The 22332-nt window shown below is 47.9% G+C and overlaps 1 protein-coding gene across 1 annotated transcript in view; it reads right to left on the bottom strand.

The window, feature by feature from the left end:
• Nucleotides 1-4854: 4854 nt before the first annotated feature.
• The window catches only part of Efr3b (EFR3 homolog B), an 82222-nt gene continuing 64744 nt past the window's right edge, over nucleotides 4855-22332 (bottom strand). The window contains exons 9-23 of the mRNA XM_042696787.1: nucleotides 22132-22267; nucleotides 21791-21952; nucleotides 21100-21211; nucleotides 20762-20813; nucleotides 18098-18270; nucleotides 17505-17580; nucleotides 16883-17044; nucleotides 15696-15827; nucleotides 13487-13554; nucleotides 12388-12515; nucleotides 11589-11680; nucleotides 8660-8708; nucleotides 7658-7764; nucleotides 6078-6127; nucleotides 4855-5635 (exon numbers count right to left, since the gene is read on the bottom strand). Of these exons, the coding sequence (XP_042552721.1) occupies nucleotides 5530-5635; nucleotides 6078-6127; nucleotides 7658-7764; nucleotides 8660-8708; nucleotides 11589-11680; nucleotides 12388-12515; nucleotides 13487-13554; nucleotides 15696-15827; nucleotides 16883-17044; nucleotides 17505-17580; nucleotides 18098-18270; nucleotides 20762-20813; nucleotides 21100-21211; nucleotides 21791-21952; nucleotides 22132-22267 (1605 nt within the window). The 3' untranslated portion in view covers nucleotides 4855-5529. The remainder of the gene's footprint in view (nucleotides 5636-6077; nucleotides 6128-7657; nucleotides 7765-8659; nucleotides 8709-11588; nucleotides 11681-12387; nucleotides 12516-13486; nucleotides 13555-15695; nucleotides 15828-16882; nucleotides 17045-17504; nucleotides 17581-18097; nucleotides 18271-20761; nucleotides 20814-21099; nucleotides 21212-21790; nucleotides 21953-22131; nucleotides 22268-22332) is intronic.

The following is a 22332-nucleotide window of genomic DNA, read 5'->3' as shown; positions in this document are numbered from 1 at the left end:
GGGACAATGGAAAGAAAATACCTCCACCTCTCCACCTCCAGTAAATGAGTGGAGACCAACATCTTCCTGGTCCACACCTTCATTATGTTGCAAACACAGAGTGACCACATCTGTGTGGTCAGGTCAGACACTGAAAGGGCAACTCCTGAGGCTCACACACCGCTAGAAAGGCACTCTGGGCTATCAGGTGGAGGTTGTGGTCATCCCTTTCAGGATCTGAGTTCTGGCAATAGTCTTCCATGTTTCTGACCTTAGGCAAGTGAACTTCTCCAACTTCTCAGTTGCTTCCTAAGAACTTTGGCCAGAATTAAAGGAGAAAATGGATGAGAGCCAAGTGTGAGAGCTGAGAATTGCTATCAGTTCTAATCTGGCCAAAGATACAGACCCATAAAGATACGTATCTTTTAATACAATATACATAGGCTTCTTCCAGTCCCTCTGCCTCAAGTTTTGAGGTCCTGTCTCCTGCCTCCTCCCTCCTGTGTTGTCCAATGACAGTCCTTCTCTTTCTTTCCGGACTTCACTATCACAACTGGCCCTAACCAGTTGTTCTCCAGCCTATCATATACAAACTACTCTTGAATATATACAAAAGCTTGCTCTTCTCTACTCAGACTCCCTCGCCTACAAGCCAAGAGTGCTATCCTCAAATTTCCCATCATGTGTAAAGTACTAAAGTAAGGCAGGTAAGGCCCTTGTCAACCAAGCTCACTCTCCTTACTGAACCTTTCTGAGGATGAAGGCTCTGCCTGATTCCCATGGTCTCATTGATCACTACCTAGAAGGCCTGGACTTTTCTCATCATTCCAAATGCCTTTTTTTTCTCAACATAAGTCACCTCAAATCCATCTCCACTGGGCAAGTCATGCTCTCTCCCAGCTACCTATCCCTGCTCATCTTCAGGGTTTCCACTAGTAGAGGGCGTGTTACCTGGCTAGGATGCCAAACAACAGTACATGCAAGTGCTGTCCCCTCAGGGAAACTCCAAGATCTGAAGGACAGAAGCCAAGTGTCATGTTTCTTGGGTCTCCTTGTGTTTTCACAATGCTGCGGTCACAGATTTGTAAGCCACTTGTTCATAAGGGATGCACATACATGAGACTTACCTTAGACTTATCAGTGAATGCCATATATTAAAGCTAGATAGAAGCTAGGTGTCAGTGGCTCACCTTTGTAATCCTAATGACTCAGGAGGCTGAGACCTGGAGAATTGTGGTTTATAGCCAGCCCAGATAAAGTCCACAAGACTCAATCTCCAATTAACTAACAAATGCTGGGCTGAAGGTGTGGCTCAAGTGGTAGAGCACCAGCCATGAGCAAGAAAATGGAGTGAAAATGAGAAGCATTGTTACCAAGACCCGATAACAGCAAAAAAAAAAAAAAAAGTCAACCAATGGAAAAGAATTTTATATGATAGCACATTTACAATGTGGGCATTTACAATGAAGGCGAATAGGGACTGAACCAGAGAAGACCTGGTGTGAGGCAAACCTGAGGGCCAAATTATGGTTTCTGCAATGTGGTTTATAGGAAATGAGGTAGGAGAAAGAATGGCTGAGCGCTTCTGAGGATGCGCCCAGCTGAGCCCTGGCCTCAGGTTTCTTTCTGGGTAGCATCCTTTCCCATCCCCTCCCCTCCTTCCTTTGGAGTCAGTCAGGTGAAGTGAGGGCCGGTGGGGGTGGCTAAATGTCAGCAGTACCTTGTTGATATTTTAAGGTTCTGTTTTTATCTCCAGAAAACCATTTGCTTTGAAGAAATCAAGCATTCGACCATGTGGTGACAACATTAACATTTATTTGGAAAGGGCACTATGAAGGTTCATTGGGAAACTGCAACTGAATGCCCTAAAGAATGATTTTGCTAAGAGTCCTTCCCACGCTCCCTCCATTCCCCCTTTGCCCTCCCCTTCCCTAAAAATAATTCTAGTTTGATTCAACAAGTTTAAAAGACAGAAAACTGCCACAGGCACTAATTCTGCACTCACATATAAATATGTCAGCTATTATATACATATATTGGCAACTACGAACTACATTACACACAAGCACGCACACACACTCAGCCAGGCCATGAAGATTAAAATGGACAGACACACACATTACAATGTAAGGGCTGCAGCATTTCTGGACTTAAAACTCTGCACTCCATATGCCAGAATCAACAGTCATAGAGGAAGAGCTCAAGGGAAGGTGCTGAGCTCAGGAGGACCTGTGGTCTTCTGGAGGGGAGAGGACCTATCTGTCAGTCAGCCTTGTGCTAAAGGAAAACCAAAGAAGTCCTTCCTCCTCTCCCCACTAACTAGCCAGGGTCCAGGATAGGGTCCATGATTTTCCCTATGCAATCTTCAGACCTAGGCCCACGTTGGGGTAAAGGGCCACAGTAACCAATTACTAGGGTAACACACTGCTCTGACTCCTCCCCAGATACTATTTTTGAGTTGGCCTGTTCTGATGACTTCACTTTTGCCTTGAAACGTAATAGCCCAGCAATTCAGGTCTTGCTCTTCCCTTAGGTTCCCATACCAGCCAGCTACCATCTTCTTGAAAGTATTGGGGTTTGAACTCAGGGCCTTGCACTTGCTCTTTTTTTTAGTTCTACCAATTGAGTCATGCCTCCTAGTCCTCCTTTTTGCTGATTATTTGGGGGATGGAATCTTACAGATTTTTCTGCCTTGGTTAGTTTCAAACCATGGTCCTCCAGATTTCAGCCTCCTGAGTAGCTAGGATTACAGGTGTGAGCCACTGGTGCCTAGCTTATGTATTTTTATGACTCAATTCCTCAAATCATTCATACCTAAACAATTCTATCACGAGGACACCGACTGTCTATTCCTTTCCCACAGAGATCTCATGGGAGGGGGTGGATGGGGGAGGCATGTCAGTTCCCTTGGGCTCAAGCTTACAATAGAGAAGGGGAGAGGAAAGAAGCATGAGATGCTGCTGCCAGATGGCCTATAGACAAGACATGAGACTTGATACTAGGTTCTTCCATTGAGATCCTACCTCTTTCAGGCCTTTGATGGGGTGACATAATTTGTGCTCATCATTTAATTTTCTGTCCAGATTAACAATCACCTTAAACTTCCGACTCTAAGGCATTCCTGACTAGGATCCAGATTCTACTCCATGTCAGCAGGAACCTATATCCTACTGAGTGTGGACTTCAATGGAAACTGAAAAGAGAGCTCACAGAAAAAAAATGCAGCCTCTTGCTCAACAGCATAGCTTAAAGAAAAAGCTGCCCTGGGGCAGCAATCCAGCCCACTGGATGGAAGCCCTATGTCTTTTCTTTTCTTTCCCAGAAGCAGGGAGGAACCTCTAGAAAAGGGTCCCATGTCATAGAACCAAGTACTTCAGGCAGTGCTCAGGGTGAAGTTGCTATGGGGACCCTAATTAATGTGGAAACAAGAAAGTAGTGAGCATCTCTTATCAAAGATGAGCATGGGTAAAAGATGGATAATTGGTGAGGAAAGATATGTTTGTGGGGCTCAAGGTTTAGATTCACTTCAAGGATTATTTGTTGAAAGTTATTTTAAACTTGGCTTCTAAATAAAGAGATAATAAAGAGAAATCTAAGTCCATGCTTGTAAGGTTGGGTTGAGACAAAACCCCACAGAAATAGCCAAAAAGCCCTGGGAAGCAGGGCCTCAGCCAGGACTCTGTGACCATGCAGGCTGTGCAGGAGCTATGTGCGTACAGCACCAGGTAGTGACCGTAGGAAAAGAGCTGTATCCTAAATGAGGGAACTACAGGGACGGGGATCCGTCAGTCCCCTTGCCATGGCATTTAGTGCACATGCGTTAGGAACTGCATGCGTTAGGTTCTCCTGATTTTAGAATTCACTCATCAATCCTAACAATCAGGCTCTCACTGGGTATCTGCACAGAGTCATGTATAGGGTGTGATCTGAGGGTATCTTCCCCATTCTGGTCCACTGATAAAAACTTTGCCTTTTGAGTCAAGAAATCTCTTTACTCTCCTGTCTTTAAAAAAAGAAAGTCCATTCTCCAGTGAGAGAACATTTGACCATCCATAACTTCCTGAGTGATGTCAGCTCAGGAAAGCTATGGGAAGTCTGAAAGAAGAGGGGGCTACTCTGGACCACCGGGCCTAGCCCCTGGAGGAGGCGCAGATGAGATTCTGCCAATGGTGCTGAGGGGCACAGAGGCACCTGGAGGAAAGACTGGGAAAGGGATGCAGGATGGAGCAGCTAGCGGCCTTTTTCATGCTCTGCCTGGCTCTGAGCCCATGGTTCTTAGCAAAGACCAGTGACACAGAAACGGGCAGACAGCACTAAGGACAAAGAAAGCCCAGAACTAAAAAGATCTCCACAGCCTCTCCCCAGGCCACAAGCAAAGCCACTTGTCACCTGTGTCACAGACAGTGAAGAACTAATTCTGCTATTAGCTGCTAGACCCTTTCCTCAAATGGGACATTCAAAAGGTGGATGTCTGATGTCCTTGAGTCCCGAAGTGCCACTCATCGCTTCTCCCGCCCTCCTTCCCGACCCTGCTGGAATCTCTTCCATGGGAGGTGATGTGGCAGGCCTCAGGGACCCTGTACTTCTTCCCCCCTTTCCAGTTACCCAGAACCAATTACACTGTTCTGCCTTTCCTCAACCTAGACTCTGTGGAAACATCTTCAGATCCTTGAAAGACAGACACCAAGCAGAGAGAACTCAACCAACACAGAGAAACATCCAGAAAACAGAAAGCCACGGGAGGGCTACTACAAGGCCCTTCTGAACAAAGGCCATGAGAAGATGCTACAGAGGGACTAAGACTGGCCACACTTGTGCTCGAGACAGGAGGCAGGTAAACTAGCCACCTACATTGAGAGAAGCTGCCTTTCTGGACCCCCGGGCCGCCCATCCTGTCCTTCATTCCACCTTCATAGTCCCCCTCCCACCTGTGTCTCTACCTCCAGCTCCTAACAGCTCAACATTCATTAGTAGTAGTAAGAAACAGACAACTGGAGGCTAAGCAAGAGAGGAAGAGACACTCAGACTTCAGTTGGGGTGGAGGGGGACTGCAGGGTAAGAGGCCGCCATCTTCTAGCTACCATATTGTCACTTCTTTACTTGGTTCTTCTAAGTACCATCTATGGCTTCCTTTGACTAACCAAGTCTCCATCTACTGCCCTCCTCTGGTGGTGGCTGATGGGCCCCCACAGAGGTATCCCTAATGGAAACCATCTTCCCACACACCAGGTTGGAGACCTAGGTCTTTTGGCTTCCCTCTGGAGACCTTCCCATGATTCTCAGGCCCATACAGAAGACAAGGGCACAGGTGAGATGCTTTTTGGCTCCAGAGGACAGGTGGTGGGAGCTCCCTCAGGGAAGACAAGAAGGCGGGAGCCTCATCTTTCCAGAGAAGGCCTGAGGCTCCACCTTGAGCAGGGGAAGTTCTCTCATCCAAGGGGACTGAGTTTCTCAGAGCTCGCAGCTGGATTTCCACGTGGTAGGGGTAGTCGTGAGGATGAGCCCTCGAGAGGACCCCGTCCCTCCTCCAGGGAGGACCACTCTTGGAATTCAGTACACACAGAGATCGGGGAACTTCATCTCGTAGACTGGGATGGAGTGGTTCTGTGGCTGGCCGTAGGCCGCAGTGATGGTTCCCGACGGGCTTGGAGGGGGCCTGCGTGAGACATATGGAGAAGAAAGGTGTAAAGCAGGCATTCTGTGGCCACCCCAGAGCAAGTCAGCGCAGCTCACATGCTGAGGTCTGTTTGCACAGGAATTAGGGACCTGGTCATTCCACAGATCTCCAGGTTTTCAAGTTGCTCTAGAATTTATAGCTCAATCAAGTCTCTATGCAGATAAGACCATTGCTTTAGAAATCAAGTACAATCAGCCTGGGACACTAGGATCCCTTACCCTTTCGACACTTTACCGAGCTAGCTTCTTTCCCTCTGATTTCCATTTCCTCATCTAGAGAGAGTTCATGGATGACTCTTGACTGGGGACCAAGGTGGAGGGTCAGGGGAGGACAGAATGCAGGTGTTTGAGGAGGACTCAGCGTGAGAAGCCTCATGATAGACACAGAGGAAGAGGCCCCCCTCCTCAGGGCTACAACTTACCGGATGGTGATCTCAAAGATCTGGTTGAGTTTGCTCTGCAGCAGTGATGCCTAAACACAAACAGAGAAGAAGTGAGCTGGGTTCCCATAATACCTGCAGCTGACTCATAGGCCATGTGTCCACGGGGAGTCTCGAGTGCCCTGCAGGAGAAACTGTCGAAGGTAACCAGCTACAAGTTTCTCCTCAGCACTTGCACGCTGGACCCTGACTGTGGCTTCAGATCATTGAAGGCTGGCTAGGGACAGGACAGAGGGCCAGGAGCTCCAGGGATGACTTCAGCCAATTAAGGTCCTTGCTCCTGAGCCAGTTGCTAGGAAAGGACTGCAGCCGTGGAGTGAGTGCCAGTTCTTTTGTTAGTTCACATGTGTCCAGTTACTGGGCCTCAACAGTGACTGGGCCAACTCAGTCCACAAAAGGTACAGTGTCTATGAAGGTGGGATGGGAAGTTAAAACATAGGCCTAGGAAACCTGTATTTTATTCAGCTGGAAAATATATAAATTGACATAAATATAAAATACAAGCTGAGCAAGATGAGGCATACCTGTAATCCCAGAACTCAGCAGACTGAGGCAGGAGGATCGCAAAGTCTTAAGCCAACTTGGGCTATACATAGAGAGTCACACACACACACACGCACACACACACACACACACACACACACACACAGAGCTGGGCACAGTGGCTCATGCCTAAAAGCCTAGCTACTTGGGAGGCTGAGACCAGGAGAATCATGGATCCAGGCCAGCCTAAGTAGAAAAGTGTGAGAAACTCCAGTTCTACAAAGGAAAGCTGGATATGGTATACTTGTGATCCCAGCAATGAAAAGAAGCCTAAAGTAGGCAGGTTGTCACTCAGGGTGAGCCTGGGTAGCAGGATTAAGACCCCACCTCAAAAATAACCAGTGAAAAACAGAGCTGGAAGTGTAGCTCAAGTGGTAGAATGTTGGCCTAGCAGGTATGAGTTCAAACCCCAGATTGCCTATAAACAAACAAGTATCTACACACACCTACATATAAAATCCATACAAATAGATGTATTTTGTGGCCAGAAAAGGTGTATAGATTGTGAATGTTTACAATTTTGTTTTATAATTATAATAATTGGAAGAAGCACTTGAGCTACGTCCTTGGTCCAGCCACAGTCTGCATCTGTACTTGTCTGGTTGCTCTTTCCCATGTTTCTTGTGAGGCCTGTGGGTCCCTCCTCCTGCTGCATCTCCTGGGTAGAGGAGGGTCCTGCTGCAAGTGTTTGCCACACACTCCGCCATCACTCCATACTTTGGGCATCATAATGGCCAAATTACCCTCAGAAGAAAGCAAGCTAGTAAAACACTGTGGCTCTGTCATCTGGTCCCGGTGCCCCTGGCAGCATTCATTCCTTATGTACACCGAAAGTCACTGGCTCTGGGGAGCTATGGAGTGGAGGAGGGCATGGGCAAAGAGCAGAGTTTTCAGTGCTGGAATCAAAAGCCCAAACTTCTGGAGGACAAAGAGCCAAAACATTTAAACCCAGTCTTGCTCTGGATGCAAATGTGGCCTCGATTTGGCTCTGGAGGACACCGCAGTGGAACCTCACTCACCCGGGCCCCACAGTGGGCTGCAATCTCCTCAAAGGGCGCCTTCTGGAATTTCTCCACCACCTGTCGCCGCCGCTCTCGTTCCTGCTCCTCCACGGCTACACTGTCCACTGAGACAACAGAGCTAGATTAGGGCTCAGGTCTTCCCCTCCCTGCTGCTGAGGAAGGGGGGGCTGGATGAGATGGAAGTGGGTGGACTTTTAGGAGGACTCTATCTTCTGATGAGGAAGAGGGCTCTAGAGGCTGGATTTTTTCCTGCCTCTGCCTGAGATTCAGCCCTTTTCCTTGTTAACCACTGAGAACTAGTTAAATGGACCTGTGGGCTGGACTTTGAAGGTCCCAAGAAGCTGCACTGCCATGAGGACTCTTAAACATAGTGGGCCTTTTTAGTACTCTGAGAGTAATTTCAAAAGGGCCGTGAGAGTCAGCACAGACCCGCTCCCTAGAACTGAGCCGTCTGAGGCCACTTAAGGCTTTGCACATGTCAATGCATCCAAAATGAGTTAATGCCAGAAAAGAAAAAGGGGGGCAGGGAGGGGAATAGATGGTCCCTGTGCCCAGTTTAGGAAGGTAGGCAGAGAGGACTATTCATTACCAAAAGAGAAAAAGGTTTAAGGAGCCAGAAAGGGCTTAATGTTTCAGCAGTCAGAAAAATTCCCTTAATGGGAATACATCATGGCTGAACCATGTTGAAAAGTGAAGTAACACTGCAGTTCACAGTCAATTGCCCTTATTCTATAAATGCTAACAGGACTTGTTCTTACTCTTTCATTGATTAACTTGTTCTTTTGTATCACACTCAAAAAATTATTTATATAAAATCACTGGATTGCTTGATAGAGGTTCACGGGGCAACAGTATTATCTCCCATCAAGAGGGAAGACTTGGTGGCTGTGATGAGTTTGTAGGAAGCCACAGCCTCTGCTTCTGAGTCAATGGTAAATCTCATGAGGGAGTGGCCCTGCTCTCCCCGCTACCCAGAGTACTCTGGGGCCCATGTCTTACCGATGGCTTTCTTCAGGGTCTCATAGGTGATCTCCTCAGCAGGCACTCGCTGAAGGAGGGGACAGAAATGCTCAGAAAGGCGGAGGAAAGAAAGAGGCAACCCTGGCTTCTTTAGCAGGACATTTGCACCCCATTCTTGCTGGAGTTTCTGGAAGCTTCCTAAGCAGGTACTAAGAGCAAATGAAGTACCAGTATGGAAGCTGATTCCCCATCAGATTCTCTAAGAAGTGAGTTCTAGCCTGTAGTCTGGGTGTGAAAGTTTATGGGGCTGTATCTACTTTTTGGATTTGTTTGGCATTCAGGAGGCACTTGTTGGAATGGAAAGGACCCACGTGTAGATGTGGGATAAAGACATTCAGCCAGTATTATCACATGCAGGATTCTATGTGGGCCACTCAGCTGAAATAGAAAATAGAAAATTTTGCTAGCATAGGAAGTACATGTAAGCTATGTTTTGTCTGGAGTCATTCTGTGTACATCTCTCTATCTGGTGATGGTTTGCTCTGAGGATTTGCCCTGTGAATATCGATCCATCCACGTCCAGTCAGCACCAACCCATGTCAGGTATGTGAAGCTCATGGGGAGAGAAATGTATGGAGGAAATGGACCGTGAGCCAGGCATCCAAGAACAAGCAGTTCACAGGTGTATGACCTTCTATACTAGCGAACACATGGAGACATCTGAGCATAGCCTGGGGAGACTGACAACGTCCCACCAGAGATGGAAGGCAAGGCATTCTGGGGTGGGTGGGGATGTGAGAAAGTGACAGCAGTGCCATCCTAGTTTATAACTGGCCCTGAATGCCAGATATCAGGATAGGGATTTGATCACATCATCCTGGATTCACCATCCACAGTGATGGCATAGAGGAGTCTGGACTGGGACAAGTTGAGCTGAAGGTGGGAAGCAGGGAAGCATGGCAGAAAGGTATGGGCAGAGACCTTCCTCCTACATCAGTTACCAGGCCTTCCCTGGGCTACACGGCCTCTTTTTTTTTTTTTTTGTCAGTCATAGAGGCTGAACTCTGGGCTTGGGCGCTGTCCCTCAGCTCTTCAGCTCAAGGGTAGTGCCCTACCACTTGAGTCACAGTGTCACTTCCAGCTTTTTTCTGCTTATGTGGTGCTGAGGAATTGAACCCAGGGCCTTATGCATGCAAGGCAAGCACTCTACCACTGAGCCAATTTCCCAGCCCTATACTGCCTCTTAAACAGGACGATATAGGTAGCCCAGAAGGCCACGAGTACATAGACGGCTCGACTATTATGTCAGTTTTACTTACCGGTTCCTAACACAGAAGAATCAACACTAGCAGAAGACAGCAACCAATGAACCCTGAGGTCTCACACACTGGAGGTTCCCAGTCTTTATAGGCAGGAGGGCCAGCGGTACCCCTCACTCCCTCTCCCCAACTTGCTCAGTCCAATGAGCCTACTTCAGAGCTTCCTGCCTTCCAGGGGAAGGTTCCAGATAAAGCTCTGAAAGTCCTGACACCATGATCTGCCCCAATGAAGGAAGTGGTCCAAGGCCTGCACTTGGGAAGGGAGGCTTGATGCTGACCCCTAATGACCTCTCCATCTTGAATCTTATTTGGGGGAGCCTTGGTGTTAAAGCTGTTCTCCATGGCAACACCAGTGCTAATGGGTGCAGGAACTCAGGAAAGCCTGGCTCCCTATGCTGGAGGACAAGAGTCTCCCTGTCCTACTCTCCCAGGTGGTGTCCTTATTTCTTGCAAGGCAGTTTCCCTTTGCACCTCTGTGGATTCCCGAACTTGGGCAGTCAGGGATCCTTTCTGCTCCTCTCTGCCACTCCATTTCAATATGTACTTTGTGATTCCTATTCTCATGGCCACTTCTGCTTTGTCTGCTGAGGGAGGAGATATGAGGGCACAGCAAGGGGCATATCATGTTAATTTGAACAGACATTCAATATTCGTCCTGTCCTTCAAGACAGATTAGAAGGAAGAGAGCTCACGAAGACACTGCTGTGCTTTTCTCTTAGAAAAGAAATCTTGGGTGTCAGAGGGAGGGGTGAAAGGCGCAACACAGAATTTTTAGGGCAGTGAGACTACTACACATGGTCTGGTAATGAAGGATACGTGTCTAGTACGATGGACTGACTGTATAATAACAAGAGCAAATCCCAGTATAAACTATGGAGTGGTATGAGAATGATGTGTTCACTGTAACGAATGCCCTGTTCTAGTGTGGACATTGAGAATGGGGTCTATGCGTATCGGGTAGGGATGTACATGGAAATCTCTGCATCTTCTTCTCAACTTTGTTGTGAATTTAAAACTTTAAAAAATGTCTCTCTCTCTCTGTATGTGATTTTATGACATTATCATGGAAGGGGGACAGGAAGAACCTTTCCAGATGGAATTATTAATGATGTCTACATGTAATGAAAGTAAGAAAATGGATTTTCCTGAGAAACTAATATCCACATAATTTTCAATGTACATCAAGAGCTCCACCAGGCAGAGCGCTGATGGCTCATGCCTGTAATCCTAGCTACTTGGTAGGCTGAATAAAGGAATATCATGATTTGAGGCCAACTTGAATAGAAAAGTTCACAAGACCCTTTCTCAAGCCTTAACCGAGAATGGTAGCACATGCCTGTCATCCTAGCTTCACAGGAAGTTAAGAATGGGAGGATTCTGGTTACAGGATTGCCTGCACATAAATTTGTGAGACTCTGTCTGAACAGTAGAAGCTGGGCAGGGTAGTAGACACCTGTCATCTAGCTAAAGAAGTCTAAAATAGTTGGGTTGTGGGTCCAGGTACTCACATGGAAAGGAGACGAGAGTGTATCTCAAAAATAACCTGTGCAGAGAAGGGCTGGAGGCATGGCCGAAAAGGAGAGCACCAGCTTTGCAAGTACAAGGCCTTGAGTTCAAATCCATTCAACTGCCCCCCAAAAAACACTTACCTCTTCCTTTTCTGGACTATTCCTTGATTCCACCTCCACCTGCAGAGAAATGGTCTCTCCAATGCTCTTCCTCTTGGACAAGCGATCCTCATCTGGAAAAGAAGAGGTCGTTAGCTGCTAGTGTCAGCCCTTGAAAAAGCCAGGATCGAGTCCCAGGCTCCAGGATCAAGTCCCTTGGCCTTGACTTGGTCCATAATCTTCAATGGCTTGGTCCATGGTTAGACTAGACCTGGTTAGACTAGACTAGCCCTCTCTGTTATCTTAGGGTGGTCAGTTTGCTCCTTTGGATTAAGGTTCTACAACCATTATTGCAAACAAAGAAGTTGCTGGTGACCAGAAAGCTTATCCCAACTTGCATAAGCATCATCTGCGAACAGCACCAGTACTTTCCTAAGTGTGGCCTTTACAAAGTGCTTTTGCCTTCCTTATTTCATGGACCTCCCATATTAATCCTCTAACAGTCAAGGTAACTGAAATTCAGAGATGCCCAACAAACTGCCTAAGATTTTTCAGGCAGTAAGTTTCACAGAGGTCCCTAACTAGGAGTTTGGTTTTGTAGCCCCCATATATGGTTCTTCTGGCACAATGGACTACCCTGTCCACAGGCCAGGCTGTCTCCTGGGGCAGTTACTTTCTAGGCTCTTGCACTGAGGAGAGGCTGAGAAACCAGGATCTCACCATAAATACGGCTGTGTCTTTCAGCTCTAAAGTGCCACAGTGAGTAATCAGGAGGCCTGTGGTCCTTTATTGGTCAGTAAAAGGCAGAGGCAGGTGTGACAGCCTTGCCCAGAGCTCATACCTGTCAGTTGCGGGATGTAGGGCAGGCAGAGCCTGTCTGAATTGTAGCCACTGCCCCCCAGGACTTCACTGATCTTGCTCTGGCGGAAGAGGAAATCGATGACCACGCCATCTAGATTCTGAGACAGCCTGGATGGCAAAGGAGAGGAGAGCTGTGGGAAGCTGACGACTTTTCTTATTAGGAAAGCAACATATTCATGCACAAAATAACAGAAACCAAAGGAAAAGAAATTCCCCCAATTCCAGAGATAATCACTATATTTATTCAGAATCTTGGGGTCATATATATTTATGCTCATGTACAAATACCCCCTTTCCAAACCCTGTTCTATGACTGGTATTTTCTACTTTTTTGGGGGGGTCGGTTGTAGAGTTTGAATTCTGGGCCTGGGTGCTGTCCCTCAGCTCTTCAGCTCAAGGTGAGCGGAAGTGAGCCACAGCGCCACTTCCAGTTTTCTGGTGGTTAGTTGGAGATAAGAGTCTCATGTACTTTCCTGCCTGGGTTGGCTTTAAACTGCGATCCTCAGATATCAGCTTCCTGAGTAGCTAGGATTACCGGTGCGAGCCACCGGCGCCCAGCTTATCCACTTATTATATAATGAATATTTGACATTTAAATATGTGGAATCATTGCTAATATTATTTTCCAGTTATTTATTATATGAACGGACCATAATTTAGAAAGTTAAGATCTACTTTGGACACCTTGATTTTTCTACATATCTTTTCCTTGAGGTCCTTGGATGTTGAAGCAATTCTGAGAATGTCAGCATGACACTGTCAGGAGCAGCTCCTCCAGGATACATTTTCCATCCATTTCCCATGGGTTTGGCCAAAGTTCCCAGAGGTGGAATCACAACATTTGCAGCATAACCCTCCAGCCTGGCTTATTGGGGTCTGCTCGTGGGGTGAGTTATAGTAATGGGCTGGAGTCCAACTCTGCTAAAGACTTTAGGGCCATTGACGATATTTTTTTTGCCCTGGATCCTCACAAGGGTCTATGCTTCTTGCTGGGTGGTCCCTCCTGGCCTCATACTACCTGACCTCCTCCTCACCTGTCTTGGAATAAATTCCCCAGCAGAGCCCAGGTGCTCGCCTACCTGGGTCTCTCTACAAACACATCCTCAGGGAGCATGTATGGAGCCTCTTTCTTTCTGGTCTCGATCACCTGGAGTTTGAGAGAAATCAAATAGTGAGAGCGGGGTCCATCAGGATGAGGAAAGCCAGAACAGCTACCCAAAGAGCTGTCGCCCCAGTATCAGTGTTTCTTCCCTCCCACAGCCTCACTGGAGAGCGCACTACAGCCAGGCTTCTCCAGTGAGAAGCAGCTCCCCTGCCCCGCTCAGAGCAGTCTGGGAAGCCCAAGCTGCCCGTGCCACCACTGATGGCACATATACATAGAGTGCCCTCCAACAAACAACATTTCACTCCTAAGAAACTATGGAAACACCTGATGGACAGTGACACATTGAGATTTCCTCAGTATCTCTGCAAGTTTTTGGAGAGAAAAGTAAAAGTTACTAAAGTGGGGAGAAGTGGGGAGATGTTGGCCTATAGGGTACACAGGTGTGCTGTGTACAACAATACAACCAGTTTCTGACAGCATATCTGGGCATTGCCCTTGCATTCTATCAGCTCAGAGGCTAAGGTCAGTCCACGTTCTTGGTGTAATTCCTGACATGGTAACAGAGCACCCCTTCCACTATTTTCCCAGCCAGTCTAGGTCCGCTGAGACCAGGTCTTTCTTTTGGTTTATTTCATCTTGCTAGTATAATTTAATCGTAGACACCAGATCATTCCACCTATAAATACTTCAGGTTTTTGGGTTTTTTTTAATGTGCTGGGACCTGAGACTTGAACTCAGGACCTGGGCCTGTGCACTGTCCCTGAGCTGCTTTTGCTCAAGGCTTGTACTCTACCACTTGAGCCACAGTACTACTTCTGGCTTTTTCTGTTTATATGATTCTGAGAAATCGAATCCAGAGCTTTATGCATGCTAGGCAAGCACACTATCACTAAGCCACATTCCCAGAACCCCTTCCCTTTTTTTTGGTGCTAATTTGGAAATAAGAATTTCATAGACTTCCCTGTCTGGGCTGGCTTTGAACTGTGATCCTCAGATCTCAGCCTCCTAAGTAGTTAGCATTACAGGCATGAATAGCCAGTACCCAGCTACTTCAGCATGTTTTATTTATGCAACACTATGAGCACTGGACTACAGTAGACTGGGTTAAAAATCACATCATGCATGTTTTGTGTTTTGTTTTTGGTGCCAGTACTAAGGCTTGAACTCAGGACCCCCTGCTCTTACTTTTTTCTTCTTCTCAAGACTGGTGCTCTATCACTTGAGCCACATCTCTATTTTTCAGAGTCTGACATTTTAATTGGCTATACAACCAGTGTAGTGGTCATTAGGGAGGTGCCCATGTTGTGGCTTATTTTTTTGTTTCACTTTTCAAACTGATATATGGAGGATGTACCAACAGAGCTGGGATTTGTTTTAAAACATTTCAGCAAAGGAAAAAGCTGCAACAGATGCAAAAAATCTTCCTAAGTATCTTCATTAGCCATCTGCACAATGGCTAATGGATGTTTACTGGTCTGCTCATGTTTTTGTGGTATTTGAGAGCTTTTGTGACAAAAACTCTTCTTGTGTTTTTTTTTTTTGTTGGTCATCGTGCTTGAACTCAGGGTCCAGGGCACTGTCCACTAAGCATTTTTGTTCAAGGTTAGTTAGCTCTATCACTTTGAGCTACAGATCCATTTCTGTTTTTCCTGGTGGTTAATTGGAGATAAGAGTCCCACAGACTTTCCTATCCAATGCTGGCTTTGAACCCCAATCCTCAGATCTCAGCCTCCTGAGTAGCAATGATTACAGGCATGAGCCACAAGTGCCTAGCTTGTTTTGATTTTTTGAGATAGGGTCTCACTATGTTGCTAGAGTGGCTTCAAACTTACAACTCGCTGCTTCAGTCTCCTAAGTAGCTGAGATGACAAGTATGTATCACCATGCCTAGCCAACATTTATTAAGTTTCTATAGTCTACACGATCTGAGGCTTGTATACTGTGTGCTTCTTTGAGTGGGAGAAGACACAGGGCAGGCAGCAGGTACCAGGTATTTCCCGGGCCTGGCCCTACCTTGCTCTGTCATACCTGACAGGAGGAAATGCAGTTTCTGTCATTAGTTCCTACCTCAATCCTATCTTCAATGTCTAAGTATAGTACTGTCACAATTAGGAAAAGAGGAACCCAGAGCCTCAAATCGAGGGCCTGAGCTCTCAGGATCCTGAGCTCCCCAGGATACCGACCTCGTGGATGTGCTGGCAGAAGGCAGGCACTGTCGTGAGCTGGCTGATGAGGTTCAGGTAGGCTGCACCCAGGGCATAGAGGGCACAGCGGTTGTATGTAGGCAAATTCTCTTCATTGACCTGGGCCACGTCCTGTACCAACACAGAAGGACTTCTAAAAATTTTAACCACCAAACTACCTGAGATTTCCCACTGCTCACCCAGCCTCTCCCTGATCTTCTGTAGAGATGGCTAATGTTTTCTAGACTCTCTTTCTCAGCCTTCGCCCTAGGACTTCCTAGGAGACAAAATTCCTCAGATGAAGAAGGCAATCGTCCCCAGAACAATTCATGAGCAGGAGGTCCTTCAATGAGCATAGAAGCATGACTCCACTTCTACCCAGGAAGACCTTGGAGGACTCAGGTCCTATTACCTTAGCACCACAGTGGCTGCCTATGAATCCCAAGAGGCTAGTTAAATGCATAGGACATTCTGTGTGTGTGTTTGTGTGTGTGTGTGTGTATGTGCGTGTGTGTGTGTGTGTGTGTGTGTGTGTGTGTGTGTGTGTGTGTGTTAGCGCTCTACCACTTGAGCCACAGTGCCACTTCTGGCCTTTTCTGAGTAGTTTATTGGAAATATGAGTCTCATGGACTTTTCTGTGCAGGCTAGCTTCTAACCATGATCCTTAGATCTCAGCCCCCTGAGTAGCTAGGATTACAGGCATGAGCTACCAGCACTCAGCTGGGAATATGTATTTTTTTTTATCACAGGCTCAAGGCAATTCCAAAGAACAGTTAAGTTTAAAAACCAGAGAATCCTTAGCCAAAGAAGTCTGTTCTGAGATCAGTCAGGGCCCTTGCACCCTCTTAGGAATCCTTTCAGTCTCTCTTTGACCCTATAAGGACCTTGAAACCCTAGGATGGACCTATTGCCTAACTCAAAGGTAAGCCATGGCCATGAATGCTATGATTGGCATTAGTTGATCTCTGGGGTACACTAATCAATCTCTTGGGCTAATTATTCAATCTCTGGGGTTTCCCCGAAAGACCACTTTGGGGTCTTCATAGAGGGATAGCCAAGAGTACCATATTCTTGGACTCTAAACCAATGGTCAAGCAATTCATACTCAGTATTGTTATCAGGGCTTAGCTCACCGGCCCTCTCTCCCTGCTCCTAACCCGTATGTCCTTGTCCACATCCAGCCCCACCTGCACAGCCAGCACCAGGCGGATGAGGTCCACTACCACCTCCTCATTGGCCAGCTCGATGCTGATGAGTGCCAGCAGGCCGTAGAGTGCCTCATAGTGCTTCTGTATGTTCGTGTCCTCCTTACAGCTCAGGTAGATGTGCCTGTAGAGCTGCTGTGAGTGCTAGGGACAGGTGTAGGGGCAGAAGACAGCCATAGTGAGTAGGGTGGGGTCAGGAGAGGCAGGAGAATGAATAGGAAGAGTGATCTGAAGGGGGTTAGGATGGCAGTGAGTACTCACCTCAGGGATGCCAGCCATGGATGTGAATCCATATGGAAACACATGTTTAGGGATAAAGGGCCCCAGTGATTTGGCTACCAAGCTTCTGCCTGAACTGTGTTGGGAGCAGAACATGGTTGATGGCTCTGGACTGGCCCTCAAGGTTCATTCCTGGTTCTGGTCTTGGCAGTGAGTATCACCCCTCTGGAAGGTGAAGCTGGCTAACCTCACCAGGCAGTTACAGAGGGAAGGGACGGACTCTGGGGGCAGTGACGGTCAGCTGTGACTTAGAATCTAGAAGGTGAGGGCCACAGGCAGGCCTGGCCCTCCTGGGGATCACTATATCGAGGTCACTCTTGCTTACCTTCTTCATGAAGACTGTGTCCTGTCGGGAACATTTGTCCACTTTCAGCTTCAGGACTGAGATGTCACTGAGAGTACTGGAGAGGGAGAGAAGGAGACGCCCGCCCCACCCCCAGCCCTTGTGTGAGGCAGCCTGAGTTTACATGGTGTCACTAGGCTTTATCTTCAATGTTATAACTTGACATCAAAGCCTCCTAGTACTCCCTGGGTCTGGTTCTTAGATCAATCTCCATTTTCTCCCAAATTGCCAAGTTCCTATTTAACAGTTGACCCTGGTTATTTCTTCTCCTTAGACCCTCTACCCCCAATCCTCTCTGTCTCTACTCACTTTTCTTCTCCTACCTGAAAACTTCATTTAGCTTTTCCTTCTTTAAATCTCTAATACACTCTCCTCCTCCAGACACAAGTGCCCTTTGGTTCCTCTTCCCCTAGGAGGATCCCGAAGTGAACTCCATGGTCCACACCCTGGTGGGTCTTATTTAATCTGAACTGTTTCCTTCCAACTGAGTGTGAGGCTACAGGCCAAGAAGACAGGTCCCACCGGGAGTCATCTGGCCTGTCACATATCTATTAAAGGAGAGACTCCAAGTTCACCTGATGGTAGAGAACTTGTGGCGGTTGCCATGGCGATCAATGAAACTGATGAGAATCTCTAGAACGAAGAGACGGATTTCTGCATCCTCCATGAGGGCAGTGGAGAGAAGGCGGTCAAGGAAGTTGCTAGGCAGGGCTGACATCATGTTATTGCATTGGAAGCCTGTGGAGACCTGCAAGGGACAGGTGCATTTAGGAGCATCGGGTGCATTTAGGAACAATGTCTCCTTTGTGTTCAGTGAAGAAATGGAGAAGCAATCAGAGGAAGTTGGTATAAGAATATCTATCCTTCCTAGATTACAACCCAAGTTCTTCTCCCTTCTTCCCTCAGGCCCTAGATGTCAACCACTTTTGCCAACAACTTCAACAGTCACCTAGACATCTACGCAATGAACTCTGTAGAACGTAAACAAGGTGCAGGGACATCAGGCATCAAAAGCATCAAGGAGTGAGCATTAATTAGAAAGAAAAGAGCCAGGAGAGTTCTGGACCTAAGGCGCAACTGATGAACACCCACCAAATGCTTCGTTAAGAGTAAGACAGTCACAAGAGAAGTCACCAGTCACTTCCACAAGTCACTGTGGAAGAACCTGAGCTGGGCTAAAGAATCAGAGCACACATGGCCACAAGCAGAGCCCACACTGACCACCTCTGGCTACAACTCCTCTAGTATGGTGACAATGGGGCCTTCTGACTTTTCACATGGCATAGAAACATCATATATGATTTCAAAATATCCACTAGTAGTAAGCTGTACTTGCTATTTAGGTTCATATTGCAGAATAATGCCTTTGATGATTGGGAAAGCTTCCTGAAGGGCTGGGCTATAGTTTGGAGGCCAGCCTCCAGCCTGGACTACATCTTGAGCCCATCTCGAAGAGCAAGAAAACCAAAGTAACAATGGCAATAACAATATCCCACTCCCTGAAGGCCTCCACAAATCAAGCTCGGCATAAGAGCACCAGTAGTGAACATCAGTGTTCACAGAAGAGAGATACACATAACTGTGCCCCTAACTGTCACCAGAGTTTGACAACTGGCTACAAATGAATGAGGGAAAATTTAGCAAATATAAAGACTGAGGAGAAAAGTAGATGTCTAGATGAGATGAACTGGAACAAAAGGGCTTTATAAAAATTGAGTGACAAGGAGAAGAGATATAGCTCAGTTCAGTAGTAGAGTACTTTGCCTAGCATGTGTGAAGGCTTAGGTCCAATTCCTAGCACTACCAACCAAACCAAAGAAGCAAACAAAACACCAACAGTCAGTGAGGTGGCATCGGTCGCTCATGCCTGTATTCCTAGATACTCAGGAGGCTGAGTATCATGGTTCAAAGCCAGCCATGGCAGGAAAGTCCTTGAAATTCTTACCTCCAATTAACCAGCAAAGAGTCAGAAGTGGAGCAGTGGCTCAAGTGGTAGGTAGAGCATCAGCCTTGAGTGAAAAAGCTAAGGGACCGTGCCCAGACCCTGAGTTCAGTCTCCAAACTGGCCCAAAAACAAAATAAAAAGCAACACAAAAAACCAAACAGCCATAATGACATAAAAGATACAGACTAGAGAAAAGAAAGGGAAGGCACTGGTGGAAGTGAGGGTCTGTCCAGGCTGGCATGGGATGGAGTCAGGAGAAAAGGGGTCCTTTCACTTTTGTTCTGAGAAGTCTGAAATCTGTATATTCAGGCATTAGAAATAGAACTACCCTAAAAATAAGGGATCAGAATTTCTAGAAAATTCTTCTTGTGGTTTTGTTAACGATAGTTGGGAAGAGATGGAAACAAGAGTGACTATGAGAATAATCTAGTTGTAAGATGTCCAGAGCTTACGCTAGGGCTGGGCGTTAAGAATAGCTGGGGAGCTGGTAACACAGATTGCATCTCCTTGCTCTGACTAGCCACTCACAATCTCCAGGAACCCTATATATTTGAACCAGCTTCTCCTGGGAGTGGTGTTTGAGAACAATGGATCTAGACCCCAGTGATGGCTGGAGAGGTACAGAGAAGAGGTATTGAACACACACTTGAAGGCCAGGAGCCGGTGGCTCACACCCGTAATTCTAGCCACTCAGGAGGCTGAGATCTGAGGACCATGGTTCAAAGCCAGCCTGGGCAGGAAAAGTCCGTGAGACTCTTATCTCCAATAAACCACCAGAAAACTGGAAGTGGTGCTATGGCTCAAATAGTCCCTGAAGAGCTGAGGGACAGCGCCCAGGCCCTGAGTTCAAGCCCCATAACTGACAAAAAAAAAGAAAGAAAGAAAGAAAGAAAAGAAAACACACATGAAGGGAGTGACAACTGGAAGATGAGATGGGCACAGTGCCAAAAAGGTAGCAAGAAACAGAGGGAGCTAGGACCCAGGGAGGGAGTGCTGCGAGGGGAAAAGGCTGGACCCAACAGCTTCCATACTAAGACACACAAGGTTTGCGTGACAGGGCTACTGTTAGCCAATAAGGAAGCTCTGTGAGAATCAGAAACATTAGCTGCCTACCCTGTTCTGGATGACCCAGTTGTGTTGGTGCCCAGGCTGGCTAGCAAGTGAAGCACAGGCTAGATTTCAGCCCTTCACTTGCCTTTTTGGCTGGGCATATTTGAGGGGGGCTTCTCTTGGTCCCCTGGAAGGAGCTGTGTCCCGCAGAGGCAGAACAGGAATGGGGACAGGAGAGGCTCACCTGCAGGAGGGACTTCAGCAGCATAATCTGAGTCAGCCGGTTCCGATTCTCCCTGTAGATCAGAGACATGCACACAAACCAGGAAAGCCATGAGGCCAAGACTCCACACCAGCCTACTCAGTTCTCTCTCACCAGGCCTATCTCATTGGGTTTCCCAAGACAGTGACTTCCAGGCCCAGTGGGAGTGAAAGGGCAGCATGAGAAACTATTGAGGGATCCAAGGACACTACTAATGTCCACGAAGGATTTGGGAGAAAAAAGTGAAGAAGTCAAGAAGAGAAGAACCAGAAACACAGCAAGGGAAAAGTGGGATGGTTTAGGTTGGGGGGGGCACTCACCCTGTCCTTCCCGTCTCTATGGGGTGATGTAGGGAAGGCAGCGGGACCTTGCTCATGATGAAGAGGATCACTTCAGAGCGCTGATAAGTGGGCAAGGTGCTGGCAAAAGAGCCTGCGGGAAAGGATGACTGAGATCATTGGTTAGGTGAGGGACCTCCAAGCTCATTCTGTCTCTTTAGGAAGGAGACAGAGGGTTCCAGAGGGCCTTTCCACTTTGGTTCCTTCACTTGTCACTGAGGCTGTGGGTAGGATCTGGACATCATGTGGATGAAGTGTGCACCATAGACAGACTCTGTCTTCCCCAATGTCCCTGGTAACAGGTATATGTTTGACAATCCTAGAGTTGCGCTCCCCACCCCTGTCCTTCTACTGGGTCTCATGCCAGATCTCTGCTCCTGCCCATACATAGTCTTTACTCAGGACCTGGGCCCTTGGTTCTTCCAGACCAAGCCCCCAGGCCCTTCTCCAAATCCCACCTAGGACCCCACCCTCTTCAAGACCACCCTCCCCCCACCAAGTCCCTCTCCAAATCTACCCAGGATTCCACCCCCTCCAAGACCACAGTCCCTAGGCCCCTCTCCAAACCCACCCAGGACACCACTCTCCTAGTCCACCCCCTGACCCTTCTCCAAACCCACTCGGGGCTCCACCCCCTCCCAGTCCCCGCCCACGGCCCCGCCTTCCTCCCCACCAATGGTCTTGATGACAGCCTCCTGGAACATGCGTTCCTCATGCTCCTTGATGATCTTGGTTCCGAGGCTCATGGCCCCATCGTAGCTCCCAGTCAACGCATAGTCGATGCTGAGCCGCAGCTGCCTCAGCAGGGTGTTGAACATCTCCAGCACCGTGGGGCCTGGGGCAGCGGGAGAGCCGCAATCAGGGCGGGCACCCCCTCCTGCTCCCCTGCCCCGGCAGTCAGGTGACTGCCTGCCACCTCCTCAGCCGGCTGCTTCGGAGGATCTCTCGCCCATTTCCTCTCTCCGGTCCCCCGCCTAGTTCATAAAGGAGTTCTGCGCCCACTGGGCCCCTTACCAACAGAGCCGGTGGCGGCGATGACCGCAGCTTCGGACAGGACCTCCACGATACCTGCACGCACGGTCGCCGCACTGCGGCTGTTGGCGTCCAGGTGGCTCAGGAGCTGCTGGATAACCAGGTGTGAATGCTGCGGCTGCGGGAAGGAAGACGTGCCGGTCCCCAAACAGCCCCGCGTGCCGGGGCACCTCTGCTGGACCC

Source organism: Dipodomys spectabilis, unplaced genomic scaffold, assembly GCF_019054845.1.
Source record: "Dipodomys spectabilis isolate Male_0828 unplaced genomic scaffold, ASM1905484v1 ptg000210l, whole genome shotgun sequence".
NCBI classification, from domain to species: domain Eukaryota; kingdom Metazoa; phylum Chordata; class Mammalia; order Rodentia; family Heteromyidae; genus Dipodomys; species Dipodomys spectabilis.
Note: the sequence above shows the minus strand (reverse complement) of the source record. Positions and strands in the feature narration are given on the sequence as shown.